General features: G+C 49.0%; 1 protein-coding gene across 1 annotated transcript in view; it reads left to right on the forward strand.

Moving 5' to 3' along the window:
• The first annotated feature begins 14,064 nt into the window (after positions 1 to 14,064).
• The window catches only part of LOC147115431 (extracellular calcium-sensing receptor-like), a 31,609-nt gene continuing 27,319 nt past the window's right edge, over positions 14,065 to 18,354 (forward strand). The window contains exon 1 of the mRNA XM_085989420.1: positions 14,065 to 14,339. Within this exon, the coding sequence (XP_085845546.1) occupies positions 14,082 to 14,339 (258 nt within the window). The 5' untranslated portion in view covers positions 14,065 to 14,081. The remainder of the gene's footprint in view (positions 14,340 to 18,354) is intronic.

Here is an 18,354-nt window from a genome sequence, read left to right on the forward strand (position 1 = left end):
TGTGGCAGTGGTCACTTCCTCTTTGGTCATCTCCCGAGCTGGGAGAGATGTTAAGCTGAAGCCAGCATGAATCCACCCCGGGGAAGCCCTTCCCCTCTCTGCCACCCTGGAGAAGCTCTTCCCCTCTCTGCCTATTTTTCCCTTTCGGCTGCCTGTTTATATATCTTATTTCGGGGGGGCTGGTGGATACCTCGCCTCAATCATTTGTTACCCATTCAATTGTCCAATTACAGGGGAATCGGTACCTACGGCAAACCCCTCCCAGTTTCATGAGATCATAGCTCTGCTTATCTCTTGTTTGGACATCTTGTTACCTTCTCCTCCACAGTTTGTTTATCATGAGGCTCCTTACTCAACCTCTTATCAGGCCCAGCTAAACCTACTCGAAGGCCTGTTGCTGCGTTCTGCCCTTGTAAACAATCTCAGCTCTTTGTGCAACTCCTTATCTGACATGATTGGAATTCTTCTGTGTCATCAGCTTATCCTGGCTGCTGAGCTCGGCAAACCCGTTTCTTTTATAAAACAATTATTTATTTTACAATTCGCAATCTCTTCCAATTCATGATTTCTGACAATCTTGCTGTGTCCCAGCGCACTTTGTGTCACTCACCAGGCACGCGGTGTTCGTGGGTAGAAGTTCTGTACCTGAACCTTAAAAAATGGTGGTGCGGCACCTCAAAGCTGGACAGGCACTTCTCTGGGGCAGGTAATGGTTGGCTGGGAGAGCAGTTTTGGAATACAAAGTCTGACAATTCCCCGGGTGCAGGCAGGACTGCGGCCTACACTGAGAGAGCCTTAGGAGTCACGGTGAAGAAAGTGCAAGGCAAAGAAGGGCTTCATCTTTGGGCACGAGGCCTATCCTCCTCAACAGAATACAGCTGAGTGAGGGCGGTAGGTGGTAATCAGCGGGAGGTTTCCTTGCCCATGCTTGACCTGAAGCCATGAGACTCCATGGGGTCCGGAGTCAATGTTCAGGACTCCCAGGGCCTCTCCCTCCCGACTGTATACCATTGTGCCACCACCCCTGATGGGTCTGTCCTGCCGATGGGATAGGACATACCCAGGGATGGTGATGGAGGAGTTTGGGACGTTGGCTGAAAGTTATCATTCTGTGAGTATGACTATGTCAGGCTGTTGCTTGACTAGTCTGTGGGACAGCTCTCCCAATTTTGGCACAAGTCCCCAGATGTTGGTGATGAGGACTTTGCAGGGTCGACTGGGCTGGGTGTGCCTTTGCCGTGTCCAGTGCCTAGGTCGATGCCGGTTGGTCCGTCCGGTTTTATTCTTAGTATACTTCTTTGTAGCAGTTTGGTACAACTGAGTGGCTCGCTCAGCCATTTCAGAGGGCAGTTAAGAGTCAACCACATTGCTGTGGGTCTGGAGTCACATATAGGCCAGACCGGGTAAGGACGGCAGATTTCCTTCCCTAAAGGACATTAGTGACCCAGATGGGTTTTTACAAAAATCCGATACTTTCATGATCACCATTACTGATACTAGCTTTTAATGGAACTGGACTAGCAACCAAGATGTCATGAATTTATATCCCACCATGGCAGTTGTGAAATTGAATCCAATAAATCTGGAATTCTGTAGGCCAGCACCAGGAAAATGATCAGGAAAACTTCCAGATTGTTGTCAAGTCCCATTCTAGAGACAATAATCCAGGCTGACATGCCGGGGCAGAGCAGGGGGAGCGCGGCACTGTCGGAGGGCAGTACTGAGGGAGCACTGCACTGTCGGAGGGGCAGTACTGAGGGAGTGCCACACTGTCGGAGGGGCAGAGCAGAGGGAGCACTGCACTGTTGGAGGGGCAGAGCAGAGGGAGCACTGCACTGTCGGAGGGGCAGTACTGAAGGAATGGTGCACTGTTGGAGGGGCAGTACTGAGGGAGCGCTGCACTGTCGGAGGGGCAGCCGCAGTACTGAGGGAGTACTGCACTGTCTGTGGGGCAGTACTGAGTGAGTGCTGCACTGTCAGCGTAGCATTACTGAGGGAGCGCTGCAGTGTCGGAAGGGTAGTACTGAGGGAGTGCTGCACTGTCGGAGGGGCAGTACTGAGGGAGCGCTGCACTGTCGGAGGGGCAGTACTGAGGGAGCATTGCACTGTCGGAGCAGCAGTACTGAGGGAGTGCTGCACTGTTGGAGGGGCAGTACTGAGGGAGTGCTGCACTGTCAGCATGGCAGTACTGAGGGAGTGCTGCAATGTCGGAGGGGCAGTACTGAGGGAGTGCTGCACTGTCGGAGCGGCAGTACTGAGAGAGCACTGCACTGTCGGAGGGTCAGTACTGAGGGAGTATTGCACTGTCGGAGGGGCAATGCTGAGAGAGCGCCGCACTGTTGGAGGGGCAATGCTGAGGGAGCGCCGCACTGTTGGAGGGGCAGTACTGAGGGAGCAGTGCACTGTCAGAGGGGCAGTACTGAGGGAGCGCTGCACTGTCGGACGGGCAGTACTGAGGGAGTGCTGCACTCTCGGTGGGACAGTACTGAGGGAGCACTGTCGGGGCAGTAGTGAGGGAGCGCCGCACTGTTGGAGGGGCAGTACTGAGGGAGCAGTGCACTGTCGGAGGGGCAGTACTGAGAGAGCATTGCACTGTCGGAGGGGCAATGCTGAGAGAGCGCCGCACTGTTGGAGGGGCAGTACTGAGGGAGCAGTGCACTGTCGGAGGGGCAGTACTGAGGGAGCGCTGCACTGTCGGAGGGGCAGTACTGAGAGAGCATTGCACTGTCGGAGGGGCAATGCTGAGAGAGCGCCGCACTGTTGGAGGGGCAGTACTGAGGGAGCGCCGCACTGTTGGAGGGGCAGTGCTGAGGGAGCGCCGCACTGTCGGAGGGGCAATGCTGAGGGAGCACTGCACTTTCGGAGGTGCCGTCTTTCGCTTGAGATTTTAACCAAGGCCGTGTCTGCCCTCTCCGGAGACCTTGTCTGCCCTCTCTGGGGGCCGTGTCTGCCCTCTCTGGGGGGAGTGTCTGCCCTGTCCAGGGGGAGTGTCTGCCCTCTCTGGGGGCCGTGTCTGCCCTCTCTGGGGGCCGTGTCTGCCCTCTCTGGGGGCCGTGTCTGCCCTCTCTGGGGGCTGTGTCTGCCCTCTCTGGGGGCTGTGTCTGCCATCTCTGGGGGTAGTGTCTGCCCTCTCTGGGGGGAGTGTCTGCCCTCTCTGGGGGGAGTGTCTGCCCTCTCTGGGGGGAGTGTCTGCCCTCTCTGGGGGCCGTGTCTGCCCTCTCTGGGGGCCGTGTCTGCCCTCTCTGGGGGCCGTGTCTGCCCTCTCTGGGGGCTGTGTCTGCCCTCTCTGGGGGCTGTGTCTGCCATCTCTGGGGGGAGTGTCTGCCCTCTCTGGGGGGAGTGTCTGCCCTCTCTGGGGGGAGTGTCTGCCCTCTCTGGGGGCCGTGTCTGCCCTCTCCGGGGGAGTGTCTGCCCTCTCTGGGACCGTGTCTGCCCTCTCTGGGGGCCATGTCTGCCCTCTCCGGGGGAGTGTCTGCCCTCTCTGGGGGGAGTGTCTGCCCTCTCTGGGGGCCGTGTCTGCCCTCTCTGGGGGCCGTGTCTGCCCTCTCTGGGGGCTGTGTCTGCCATCTCCGGGGGAGTGTCTGCCCTCTCTGGGGGCCGTGTCTGCCCTCTCCGGGGGAGTGTCTGCCCTCTCTGGGGGGAGTGTCTGCCCTCTCTGGGGGGAGTGTCTGCCCTCTCTGGGGGCCGTATCTGCCCTCTCTGGGGGCCGTGTCTGCCCTCTCTGGGGGCCGTGTCTGCCCTCTCCGGGGCCATGTCTGCCTTCTCTGGGGGCCGTGTCTGCCCTCTTCGGGGCCGTGTCTGCCCTCTCTGGGGGCCATGTCTGCCCTCTCTGGGGGCCGTGTCTGCCCTCTCCGGGGCCGTGTCTGCCCTCTCCGGGGCCGTGTCTGCCCTCTCCCGGGCCGTGTCTGCCCTCTCCGGGGCCGTGTCTGCCCTCTCCCGGGCCGTGTCTGCCCTCTCTGGGGGCCTTGTCTGCCCTCTCTGGGGGCCGTGTCTGCCCTCTCCCGGGCCGTGTCTGCCCTCTCTGGGGGCCGTGTCTGCCCTCTCTGGGGGCCTTGTCTGCCCTCTCTGGGGCCGTGTCTGCCCTCTCCGGGGGGAGTGTCTGCCCTCTCTGGGTGCCGTGTCTGCCGTCTCCGGGGGGAGTGTCTGCCCTCTCCGGGGGGAGTGTCTGCCCTCTCTAGGTGCCGTGTCTGCCCTCTCTGGGGGCCTTGTCTGCCCTCTCTGGGGGCCGTGTCTGCCCTCTCCGGGGGGAGTGTCTGCCCTCTCTGGGTGCCGTGTCTGCCCTCTCCGGGGGGAGTGTCTGCCCTCTCCGGGGGGAGTGCCTGCCCTCTCCGGGGGGAGTGTCTGCCCTCTCCGGGGGAGTGTCTGCCCTCTCCGGGGGGAGTGCCTGCCCTCTCCGGGGGGAGTGTCTGCCCTCTCCGGGGGGAGTGTCTGCCCTCTCCGGGGGAGTGTCTGCCCTCTCTGGGTGCCGTGTCTGCCCTCTCTGGGGGGAGAGCAGGGGGGAGATCTCCTCATTGTCGTGCCCAATATTTATCCGTCAACCAACAGCTGAAAACAGATTATCTGGTCATCGCTTTGTGAAGTGCTTTGAACCATTTTCATGAGATAAGGTGCTAAATAAATGCATCTATTGTTATATTAGAACTCATCATCCCTCTGACAATGGGGATCAGCCGTATTACTCACTTTACATTGCTGTTTGTGGGAGCTTGCTGTGCGCAAATTGTCTGCCGCATTTCCCAACCTTACAACAGTGACTACTCGTCAAAAAGTACTTCATTGGCTGTAAAGAGCTTTGGGACGTCCTGGGGTTGTGAAAGGCGTTGGAGAAATGGCAGCCTGTTTGGCACCATGCCCGATGTACTTTTTCATTGGCCTCAATGGTAAAGCGACTCAGGCCTGGTGTGAACCAGGTGGTCGGTTCATTATTGACCATTTCACGCTACCGGCAAAGACCAATTTCACCCGCTGAGCTTCTGTTTCTTTCCGTCTCTCCCTCTCCTCACAATGGGCCGTGAGAGCCCGGAGGAGGGAGAAAGAAAGCACAGAACCGGTTACAGTGTGGGGGGCTTTCATTGACAGCGTGTCAGCCGTGGCTCACTGGATAGACCTCTCACTCCCGAGTCAGAAGGTCGTGGGTTCAAAGTCCCAAGCCAGAGACCTGAGCATAAAAATCCAGGCTGACACTCCAGAGCAGTACTGAGGGGGTGCCGCACTGTCGGAGATGCTGCCTTTCGGATGAGACGTTAAACCGAGGCCCCGTCTGTCCTCTAAGGTGGATGTAAAAGATCCTGTGGAACTATTTTGAAGAAGAGCTGGGGAGTTCTCCCCAGTGTCCTGGCCAATATTTGCCCCTTAATCAACATCACTATAATGTACTTTTTAGATGTACTTTCAGATCATAACCTCGGCCCCTGTTATATTTTTATATATTTTTTATCCACACTTTTGGTTTCTGCCTTTTCCTTCTCTCTCTCCCACATGGCAGCTGTCTCTCACTCTGCCAGCGCATTTCACACTTCATCTCGAGCCATCCTTTGTCTCTTTACCTGTCCTATTACCATCTCGTCTCACCTTGAATATCTCTTAATGTCTCTTCACCCCTCACTGACCTTCCCCTTTGTTCTTTCATCCCCTCCCCCATTTCCCAGCCCACAAACTTGCCTTTTAATCTGTTTCATTTCCTGCTTTTTTCTCAGTTCTGAAGAAGGGTTTCGACCTGAAACGTTGACTCTATTTCTCTCTCCACGGGTGTTGCCTGGCCTGCTGAGCTTTTCCAGCGTCTTCTGTTGTTATTTCACTGAACAGGATGATCTGGTCATTATCACATTTGCTGTTTGTGGGATCTTGCTGTGCACAAATTGGCTGCCGCGTTTCCTACATTACAAAAGTACTTCGTTGTTTTTAAAGCGTTTTGGGACGTCTGGTGGTCATGAAAGGCGCTATCGAAATGCTTTAAAAAAAAAAGGTATAGAAGGGATGGACTGTTAGTTAAACAGAAAAAAAATGTAATGGAAAAGAAGAAAAAAATGGGGAAAGGAAGTGAAGGATGTTACTGAGCTATGAGGGAGAGCAGAGCAGTGGGAATAGCACTGAAATGCTCTGGAAAGGATCTCGCACGGACAAAATGGGACACACAGCCTCTTTCTGTGCTGTGAAATGGTCCTGTGGTTAACTATGTTAGATGTAGATCGGGGTGTTTAAACCTTTTTTTGAGTAAAATTGTTTAACTATCTAATTTTGTACTTCATGATTAATCTTAGATTAATAAAGGTCGATTCTGTCATTTAGGTGATTCGTGTAGAAGAATCGTAGAAATGTACGGCACAGAAGGAGGCTATTCGGCCCATCGTGCCTAAGCTGGCCGAAAACGAACTCTCCAGCCTAATCCCACTGTCCAGCTCTCGGTCTGTAGCCCTGTAGGTTAAACCACTTCAAGGGCATATCCAAGGACTTTTTAAATGTGATGAGGGTCTCTGCCTCTCCCACCCTTTCAGGCAGTGAGTTCCAGACCCCCACCACCCTCTGGGTGAAAAAAAATTCTCTTCAACTCCCCTCTAATCCTTCTACCAATTACTTTAAATCTATGCCCCCTGGTTATTGACCTCTCTGCTAAGGGAAATAGGTCCTTCCTATCCACTCTATCTAGGCCCCTCATAATTTTATACATTTTATTTCAGTTAAATTAGACGTTGTTTCAGCCTCACCAAGCTTGAGCCGAAAACATAGTCGGTTATGTCCAGGGAGACAGACGCGACCCTGGACCAACCCACAGGCTGAAGGCTAAGATGGCAGTGGGAGAGGGCACAGAGTGTTGGTGCGTGGCACAGTAAGAAATAGAAAGAAAGATTTGCATTTCTATAGCGCCTTTCACTACCTCAGGACGTCCCAAAGCACTTTACAGCCAATGAAGTACTTCTGAAGTGTTGTCACAGTTATAATGTAGGAAACGCGGCAGCCAATATCGTCTTCTTCTTAGGCAGTCCCTCGGAACCGAGGATGACTTGCTTCCACATCAAAAATGAGCTCGCAGGTGGCTGATGAGTCCAATGCGGAACCTACTGTCTCTGTCACAGGTGGGGCAGACGGTGGTTGAAGGGGCAGGTGGGTGGGGTGCTTGGGTTGACGTGCGCTCCTTGCGCTTGGCTTCCACTTGCTCCCAACGAAGAGACTCGAGGTGTTCGGCGCCTTCCCGGATGCTTCTCCTCCACTTTGTGCAGTCTTGGGCCAGGGATTCCCAGGTGTCGATGGGGATGTTACACTTTTTCAAGGAGGCTTTGAGGGTGTCCTTGAAGCGTTTCCTCTGCCCACCTGGGGCTCTCTTGCCGCGCCGGAGCTCCGAGTAGAGCGCTTGTTTTGGGAGTCTCGTATCGGGCATGCGGACAATGTGACCCGTCCATTGGAGCTGATTGAGTGTGGTCAGAGCTTCGACGCTGGGGATGTTGGCCTGAGCTAGAACACTGACATTGGTGCGCCTATCCTGCCAATGGATTTGCAGGATCTTGCGGAGGCAGCGTTGGTGGTACCTCTCCAGTGCTTTGAGGTGCCTGCTGTACATGGTTCATGTCCATGTGAGAGCACAGCAAGCTCCCACAAAGAGCGATGTGATAATGGCCAGATAATCTGTTTTTAGTGATATTGGTTGAGGGATAAATATTAGGCCAAGACACCGGGGAGAACTCCTCTGTTCTTCTTCAAAATAGCGCAATGGGATCCGCCTGAGAGGCACACAGTTTAACGTCTCATCTGAAAGACAACAAACACGCTTCTGCCAGTACAGCACTCCCTCAGTACTGCACTGACCTGGAGTGTCAGCCTGGGGAGTGCGGACTTGAACCCACCACCGTCTGACTCGGAGGCAAACCACTGAGCCACGGCTGACACCTTCTTGTGCTTGCAGAAGTTCGAACAAACAACAAAAGAAGAGAAAGGGAAGGACACAAGCTAGAAGTGACAGTGGTCTGTGTGCTGGGAAACACACAGAGAGCTCAGTCTGGGGGAGCAACACTTTGCTGCGGAGAACAGCAAATCTGCCACCTGGCGGTATGATGCCGCACTGCACCCGATAAGCGTGAAGCTCCAATCAGCCGACTGATTTGGTGTCACCAGAATGGAATGAACAATTGGCTTGGAATGGGGGTACCCAACGACAAATTATTCGTAGAAAGTGTCAACCCCCCTCCACACAACAACCCCCTCCACTCAACAACCCCCTCCACTCAACAGCCCCCGAATACAAAAGTTAGTAAAAGGGTTGACACGAGAAACGCGCTCATTGGAGAAGCTCAACAAACCAGTGATTATTAGATTAAAGTAAGATTGAGAATTGGACATGAGAGTCAGGTACTTCTCTAATCAAAGCACGTGCTGTTCGGATCCACGTTATTAATCAATTATCACAAAAATATTAATAGATTGCAGAATGGTTATGTAATTGGCAAAGGAACTTCAATATCATTAAGTCTGAGGTGGTACATTATGGTAGCAAGAATAAGGCGGCCACATACTCCAGTGTGTCTAACTGGAGTAGAGCAGCAGAGGGATCTGGGGGTACAGATGCACAAATCACTAAATGTAGTGACGCGGGTTAACCAGGCCATTAAAAAGCAAACAAAGCACTGGGTTCATTTCTAGAGGGATAGAATTGAAAAGTAGAGACTTTATATTGAATTTGTATCGACACTTGGTTAGACCACACTTGGGATACTGTGAACAGTTCTGGTCTCCATATTATAAAAAGGATATAGGGGCACTGGAGAAGGTACAAAAAAATATTTACTAGAATTAGACCAGAACTGAGAGGTTATACCTATCAGGAAAGATTGAATAGGCTGGGGCTCTTTTCTCTAGAAAAGAGAAGACTGGGAGGTGACCTGTTAGCGGTTTATAAAATTATGAAAGGGTTTGATAGGGTAGACATAGAGAAGATAGCTAAGCAGATAGCTGGTGGATAGCTAACATAATGCCGATATTTAAGAAGGGGGATAGAACATGTCTAGGGAATTATAGACCAGTCAGCTTAACATCGGTGGTAGGAAAAATAATGGAATCCCTACTAAAGGAGAAAATAGAAGAACATCTAGAAACCAAAAATATAATAATGAATAGTCAGCATGGATTTCAAAAGGGAAAGTCTTGCTTGGCCAACCTTATTGAATTTTTTGAAGAGGTAACAGAGAGAGTAGACAATGGTGATGCAGTAGATGTGATTTATCTGGATTTTCGAAAGGCCTTCGATAAGGTACCCCATAATAGACTGATGAACAAGGTCAGAGAATACGGAGTCAGGGGACAAGTAGCAGAATGGATTGCTGGCTGGCTTCAGGATAAGGTATTGACTTGGATAGAGAACTGGTTGGCAGACAGAAAGCAAAGAGTTGGAATAAACGGGTCTTTTTCCGAGTGGCAGGCAGTGACTAGTGGGGTACTGCAGGGATTGGTCCTTGGGCCTTAGCTATTCACAATATATATTAATGATCTAGATGAGGGAACTAGTTGTAATATCTCCAAGTTTGCAGACGACACAAAGCTGGGTGGGCATGTGTGCTGTGAGGAGGATGCCAAGAAACACCAGTATGATTTGGACAGGTTGGGTGATTGGGCAGAAGCATAGCAGATGAAATATAACGTGGATAAATGCGAGGTTATCCACTTTGGTGGCAAAAACAGGAAGGCAGATTATTATCTGAATGGCAATAGATTGGGAGAAGGGGAAGTGCAATGAGACCTGGGAGTCCTTGTGCACCAGTCGCTGAAGGTAAGCAGGCGGTTAAGAAGGCAAATGGTATGTTGGCCTTCATAGCGAGAGGGTTCGAGTACAGGAACAAGGATGTCTTGCTGCAGTTGTACAGGGCCTTCGTGAGACCACATCCTGAGTATTGTGTGCAGTTTTGGTCACCTTATCTGAGGAAGGATGTTCTTGACATGGAGGGAGTGCAGCGAAGATTCACCAGACTGATACCTGGGATGGCAGGAATGACGTATGAGGAGAGATTGGGTCGATTGGGCTTATACTCGCGGGAGTTTAGAAGAATGAGAGGGGATCTCATTGAAACTTATAAAATTCTAACAGGACTAGACAGACTAGATGCAGGAAGGATGTTCCCGATGGCCGGGGAGTCCAGAACCAGGGGTCACAGTCTAATGATAAAGGGTAAGCCATTTAGGACAGAGATGAGGAGGAATTTCTTCACCCAGAGAGTGGTGAACCTGTGGAATTCTCTACCATACAAGGCAGTAGAGGCCAATTCATTAAATATATTCAAGAAGGAGTTAGATATATTTCTTAAGGCTAAAGGGATCAAGGGATATGGAGAGAAGGCAGGGACAGGGTACTGAATTTGGATGATCAGCCATGATCTCATTGAATGGCGGAGCAGGCTCGAGGGGCCGAATGGCCTACTCCTGCTCCTATCTTCTATGTTTCTATGTTTAGGACAGAAAGCAGAGAGTGGGAGTAAAGAGTAGCTATTCACAGGGGCAGAAGGTGGGTAGTGGTGTTCCAGAAGGATCAGTGCTGGGACCACTGCTGTTCACAATTTACATTAATGATTTAGACTCTGGAATCAAAAATGCAAAATGTCTAAATTTGCAGAGGACACAAATTTGGGGGTGATAGTCAACACTGAGGAGGACTGCAACAAGTTACAGGAGGGCATTAATAAACTTGCAGAATGGGCATATAATTGGCAAATGAAGTTCAAGATAGATAAATGTGAGGTATTACATTTTGGTAGGAAGAATAGGGAGGTCACTTATCACTTGGAGGGTGCGAGTCTGGGTGGGGTAGAGGAACAAAGGGATCTCGGAGTACAAATACACAAATCACTAAACGTTGCGACACAGGTTAGCAAGGCCATAAAACAAGCAAACCAAGCACTAGGGTTTATTTCTAGAGGGATAGAATTGAAAAGTAGGGAAGTTATACTAAACATGTATCGAACCTTGGTTAGACCACACTTGGAGTACTGCGTACAGTTCTGGTTGCCATATTATACAAATGATATAGAGGAACTGGAGAGGGTGCAGAGAATATTTACAAGGATGATACCAGAAATGCGAGGGTATACATATCAGGAAAGGATGAACAGGCTGGGTCTCTTTTCTCTTGAAAAAAGAAGGCTGAGGGGTGACCTAATAGAGGTATTTAAAATTATGAAAGGCTTTGATAGAGTGGATACAGAGAGAGTGTTTCCACTTGTGGGGAAGAGCATAACTAGAGGCCATCAATATAAGATCGTCACCAAGAAATCCAATAGGGAATTCAGGAGAAACTTCTTTACCCAGAGAGTGGCGAGAATGTGGAACTCGCTACCACAGGGAGTGGTTGAAGCAAATAGTATAGATGCATTTAAGCGGAGGCTGGACAAGCATATGAGGGAGAAGGGAATAGAGGGTTACGCTGATAGATTTAGATTAAGGAAAGATGGGAGGAGGCTCGAGTGGAGCATAAACACCGGCATAGACTGGTTGGGTCAAATGGCCTGTTTCTGTGCCGTATATCCGATGTATGTTACCCTATGTAAGATGTGGGGAAGATCATAACTAGAGGCCATAAATATAAGATAGTCACTAATGAATCCAATAGGGAATTCAGGAGAAACTTTTTTACCCAGGAAGTGGTGAGAATGTGGAACTCGCTTCCACAGGGAGTGGTTGAGGTGAATAGCAGAGATGCATTTCAGGGGAAGCGAGATAAGCACATGAGGGAGAAGGGAATAGCAGGTTATGTGGATGGGGTGAGATGAAGAAGGGTGGGAGGAGGCTCGGCATGGACTGGTCAGGCCCAATGGCCTGTTTCGGTGCTGCACATACTATGTAATCACTGGGAAGTGTCCAAGCTTCGTGCACCACCATTGGAGTGACAATGTACCTGGGTGTTACAGTGTATGTGTGAATCCGCAGAGCCAACAGGAACACTCGACATCAAGTCGCAACAACTCGGAGCGAGTTAATGGTGAGCCCAATCCACTGAGTGACTACATGGCCGATGGAATCATGTCAAGCTACCCTGGCCCTTTAACTGGTTGCTGTGTAACATGCTCAGCCTGCAATACGTGGGAACACAGATGGGACTCGGACCTTCGAGATTCTCCCCAAATAATCTCGCTCATGAAGGAATATATCCACACATGGGTTTATCTCCTCTGGAGAGAGGAGCAGAATCTTCAACTGATTCCTTTGGAATTGTTCCAATTCTTTGATATTTTTAATCAATTCATGGCAATGCTGGCCAACTCTCTGAGTTTGTGATGTCTGCAAGGGTATATAAACCCATTCAGGAATACTTTAGACCAGCACTTTGTAACCGGTCTATTGTCATGTGTCGGTTCCTCCTTCTGTTACAGCTCTTGTCTGTCCCTGTTTGGGGGCAGAATGATTCACTCTGTCGACTTCGAGGAAGGTTTGACTTACCTCGAATATCAAAGGACGGGGACATCGTTCTCGGCGGGTCGTTTAACATTCACTACTACCGACAGAGGCAATTTCTCGACTTCAGATCCCCGCCAGGCCCCCCGGAGTGTAAAAGGTCAGTCTGTCTTTCCAAATAGGAAACGAATAAAAGCGATCTTGTTTGCTTAGTGTGTTAAGTATGAAGACTACTGGGGTTGAAGAATTGCGTCTTGAACCAAATTTAGCAGTTGTACATCAAAAGTGTTTTGACTAAGATCCAATAACTGTTGGGAGCTTGGGATGGACGAGAATGTATAAACTCGTAGATCATCGCTGTACAACTGCTGTTGAGCTGAAGTCTAGTCCTTGGGTTTTAGTATTGAAGATAACAGCTGCATATTACACCTTCCAGAACGCCTTGTGCATCTCCCTCGCATAAAGGGCCATGTGTTCACTCAAAGTCCATGGATTCAGGTGATTAACATCAATTACCGGACCAGGATCTGACCCACCACAATGTCGGCGTGAAATTACACATGGGCGGGAACGCAAAACCAGGCGGTGTCGCATCCGTCGCCTGTTATGCGCTCCGCCCCATATTCAGTTCCATTGACTGCAAATCGAACGGAATATCGGGCGTGTCCTGTAACGGGCGGCAAATGCGATTCCGCCTGCTTTGCGTGCCCGCCCGTGGGCAACCAGTTAGAACTGAACCCCCCGCTGCATGCGGCGAGGGGCTCTGCCAATTTCCTTGGCAGCGGATCTGTTGACGCAGAGCCAAACACTTTGGCCAGTTTCAAAATAAAGGATATTTCCAGCGGCTGCCAGAAGGTTTCGGCTGGGGGGTCTCTGTCCTATTCTCACTGGGATTCCGGCACCTGTGGTTTTACCTTTGACTAAAATCAGAATATCCCAATTCCATTGTAGCTAATAAGGAATTCCTTATTGACAAGTGAAATTGTAGGGTAGCCTGATGGGAGAGGAGGAAAGATGGTCGCTCTGTGCAGGAAGATACTCATTATGTGTAGGTCCTTATCTCCAGCCAAGTCTTAACCAAGTGGATGCCGAATGCCTTTACCAATGGGACCAGTCAGTTCTTGCCCTGATTGTAACTGCAGGTCAGGACAATCCAGACTCGGTTATTGCTTCCTCTATTGAGCCAAGTACATCGTTGAAAGGGAAATCTCTCTTATTTTCAGTCCATTTCTATTCATTCCTTGAAAATCAGAGATGGCTGCGGCCCACGTCGCCGGGTTTAGAATAAGGCAAGCGGGGCAGAGTTATCGTGGCCGCAGGGTAGCGAAATTCTAAATGGGTTGATGACGAATCGCTTTGATCGCTAACTAGCGAAATCGCAAACAAGCACAGGCACGATGGGCCGAATGGCTTCCTTCTGTGCCGTAAACTTCTGGGAAGCACAACAAGCCATCATGGCCAGTTTACCATGTCGCTACACCGCGGAAAGTCTTATCGCCCCTCCCTCCTCCAGAATATAATCAGTGCAAGTAGTGGTAAGACACGTGTACTGCGTCGCTCCCCCAGTAGGTTGGGCTCCCAGCTTCACTCCTCCAACTCAAGACTGCGTCCGTGGAAACAAACTGGAGTCGATTAACAAGGGGGAGCGCTAACCATCTAAACTTGTCTGTTTGTCCAACAGTTTTGATTTCACGCAGTTTCAGTTTGCTCAGACCATGATCTACACCATCGAGGAAATAAACCGGAAGCAGATCCTGCTGCCCAATATTACACTGGGCTACCAGATTCACGACGGCTGCGGGGACCCGGCCATGTCGACCAAAGTCACCACCCTGCTCATCAGCGGACAGGAGGACACCCTTGCTGACCCGAAGTGCAAAACAACCTCGAACATCCCGGCTATAGTTACAGATGCCGAGTCCATGCAATCGGTGGCAGTGGCGAGAGTCATTACCCCCTTCAATGTCACAATGGTAGGACTTAGTCTCAGCACCTTCCCCCTGTACACTGGCGGTATCCAGGTCAGAAACGGTGTTCCTGTATACTGTAGGCTGGTGCTGGATTTCAAAGTCGGTATGCTTCCAAATACAATTCCAAACAGGAGTCAACCCAATTCACTATATAAATGCATGATACATGGACCTGCTCCTTGCGTAGATGGGTGCGTTTTACATAGAATTACATAGAATATGCAGCACAGAAACAGGCCATTCGGCCCAACCAGTCCATGCCGGTATTTATGCTCCAATCGAGCCTCCTCCCGTCTTTTCTCATTTAACTCTATCAGCGTAACCCTCCATTCCCTTCTCCCTCATGTGCTTATCTAACCGCCCCTTAAATACATCGATACTATTTGCTTCAACCACTCCCTGTGGTAGCGAGTTCCACATTCTCACCACTCTCTGGGTAAAGAAGTTTCTCCTGAATCCTATTTGATTTCTTGGTGACTATCTTATATTGATGGTCTCTAGCTTTGATCCTCCCCACAAGTGGAAACACTCTCTCTGTATCCACTCTATCAAAACCTTTCATGATTTTAAAGACCTCTATTAGGTCACCCCTCAGCCTTCTCTTTTCAAGAGAAAAGAGACCCAGCCTGTTCATCCTTTCCTGCTCGGTATCCCCTCACAGTTCAGGTATCATCCTTGTAAATCTTCTCTGCACCCTCTCCAGTGCCTCTACGTCCTTTTCATAATATAGCAACCAGAACTGTACACGGTACAGTTATGTTTTGCTATGCTTATCTTAAAAGTGATACGTTTTTTAAATATTGATTTTCACACAAAGGGTGGTGGAAATCTGGAACTCTTTACCCCAAAAAGCGGTGGAGGCTGGAGGGGGTGGAGGCTGGGGGTCAATTGAAAATTTAAAACTGAGATAGATAGATTTTTGTTAGGCAAGGGTATTCAGACTGTGGAACAAAGGCGGGTGGATGGCGTTAAGACACAGATCAACCCTGGTCTAATTGAATGCAGGAAGAAGCTTGAGGGGCTGAATGACCTCCTCCTGTTCCTATGATTTATCTTTAGATCATCATATGCTCTCTTTATATATTGTCCAGAGGAGTTAATAACATTCAAAATAGATGAAATGCTTCCACCTAAACCTCACACAGTTTCAATTTGATCAAACCCCATGAAGGTAATAAGAACATAAGAAATAGGAGCAGGAGTCGGCCATTCGGCCCCTCGAGCTGGCTCCGCCATTCAATAAGATCACGGCTGATCATCGACCTCAACTCCACTTTCCCGCCCGATCTCCATATCGCTTGATTCCCTTAATATCCAAAAATCTATCGATCTCTGCCTTGAATATACTCAACGACTGAGCCTCCACAGCCCTCTGGGGTAGAGAATTCCAAAGATTCACCACCCTCTGAGTGAAGAAATTTCTCCTCATCTCAGTCCTAAATGGCCGACCCCTTACCCTGAGACTGTGACCCCTGGTTCTAGACTCTCCAGCCAGGGGGAAACATCCTCTCAGCATCTACCCTGTCAAGCTCTCTAAGAATTTTATATGTTTCAATGAGATCACTTCTCATTCCTCTAAATGCCAGAGAATGGGTGGGAGGATTCAGGAAAGAGTAAAGTGAAAGAAATGTCAAGGCTCTAGAGCAGAGCAGAGTTTTGGGTACAAATAATCAGGGTGGGTCAGGAAGGGACAGAGAGAGTAACAAAGGTCATAGGGCATCAGTGACTAAGGTGACATCAGGGAAAAATAGAAATAAGTCAAAGCTAAAGGCACGATATCTGAATGTGCGAAGCATTCGCAACTAAATAGATAAATTAATAGCGCAGATAGAAATTAATAGGTTTGATCTAATAGCCATTACGGAGACGTGGTTGCAAAGTGGCCAAGGTTGGGAACTAAATATTCCAGGATACTTAACTTTTAGAAGAGATAGGCAAAATGGAAAAGGAGGAGGGGTAGCCCTGATAATAAAGGATGGGATAAAGACAGCAGAGAGAAAGGATCTTAGCTCCGAAAATCAAGAAGTAGAATCAGTTTGGGTGGAGCTAAGAAACAGCAAGGGGCAGAAAACATTGGTGGGAGTTGTTTATAGGACCCCAAACAGTAGTTGTAATGTAGGGCAGAGTATAAATCAGGAAATTAAAGGTACATGTAACAAGGTTAATACAGTAATCATGGGGGACTTTAATCTACATATAGACTGGGCAAACCAAATTTGCAGTAATAGTGTGGAGGGCGAATTCATGGAATGTAAACAAGATAGTTTTCTAGATCAGTATGTTGAGGAAACCAACTAGGTAACAGGTTATTTTAGATCTAATATTGTGCATTGAGAAAGGGTTAATTAATAACCTTGTAGTAAAGGAGCCTTTTGGGAAGAGTGGCCATAATATGATAGAATTTTATATTGAGTTTGAAAGTGATTTAGTTAAATCCAAAACCAGGGTTTTCATTCTAAACAAAGCCAACTACGTAGGTATGAGGGGCGATTGGGAAACTATATTAAAAGGTATGATGGTAGAGAAGCAATGGCTAGCATTTAAAGAATTAATACATAATTTACAACAAATATATATTCTTTAAGGCACAAAAACCCCACAGGAAACGTAGTCCAACCGTGGCTAACAAGAGAAGTTAAAGATAGTATTAGATCAAAGGAAGAGGCTTATAATGTTGCCAAAAAGAATAATAAGCCTGAGGATTGAGAGGATTTTAGAATTCAGCAAAGGAGGATCAAGAAATTGATAAGGAAAGAGAAAAAAGAATATGAGAGTTAATTAGCAAGAGACATAAAAACAGATTGCAAATGTTTCTATAGGTATGTAAATAGGATGAGATTAGTGGAAGTAAATGTGGGCCCATTAGAGACAGAGACAGGAGAAATTATGATGGGCAATAAGGAAATGGCAGAAACATTAAACAAAACAGTAGAATATGGATAAATGTGAAGTTATCCACTTCGGTAGGAAAAACAGAAAGGCAGAGTATTATTTAAATGGAGATAGATTGGGAAATGTTGATGTACAAAGGGACCTGGGTGTCCTTGTACACCAGTCACTGAAAGCAAACATGCAGGTGCAGCAAGCAATTAGGAAGGCAAATGGTATGTTGGCCTTCATTGCAAGAGGATTTGAGTACAGGAGCAAGGATGTCTTACTACAGTTATACAGGGCCTTGGTGAGACCACACCTGGAGTACTGTGTGCAGTTTTGGTCTCCTTATCTAAGAAAGGATATACTTGCCATAGAGGGAGTGCAGCGAAGGTTCACCAGATTGATTCCTGGGATGGCAGGACTGTTGTATGAGGAGAGATTGGGTCGACTAGGCCTGTATTCACTAGAGTTTAGAAGAATGAGAGGGGATCTCATTGAAACGTATAAAATTCTGACAGGGCTAGACAGACTGGATGCAGGGAGGAAGTTTCCCCTGGCTGGGGGGTCTAGAATGAGGGGTCACAGTCTCAGGATATGGGGTAGGACATTTAGGACTGAGATGAAGAGAAATGTCTTCACTCAGAGGGTGGTGAACCTGTGGAATTCTCTACCACAGAAGGCTGTGGAGGCCAAGTCACTGAATATATTTAAGAAGGAGAGATAGATTTCTAGACACAAAAGGCATCAAGGGGTATGGGGAGAGAGCGGGAATATGGTATTGAGATAGAGGATCAGCTATGACCATATTGAATGGCGGAGCAGGCTCGAAGGGCCGAATGGCCGACTCCTGCTCCTATTTTTCTATGTTTCTATATACTTTGTATCTGTCTTCACGGTAGAAGACACAAAAAACATTCCAGAAATAATGGGGAACCAAGGGTCTAGAGAGAATGAGAAACTTAAAGAAAGTAGAGACATAGTGCTGGAGAAATTGATGAGACTCAGTGGTGACAAATCCCCTGGACCTGACGACCTGCATCCTAGGGTTTTACAAGAGGTCGCTGCAGAGATAGTGGATGCACTGGGATTAATCTTCCAGAATTCCCTAGATTCTAGAACAGTGCTCAAGGATTGGAAGGTAGCA

The sequence above is a fragment of the Somniosus microcephalus genome, chromosome 6, assembly GCF_052327205.1.
Source record: "Somniosus microcephalus isolate GS21.2 chromosome 6, FLI_Smic_1.0, whole genome shotgun sequence".
NCBI classification, from domain to species: domain Eukaryota; kingdom Metazoa; phylum Chordata; class Chondrichthyes; order Squaliformes; family Somniosidae; genus Somniosus; species Somniosus microcephalus.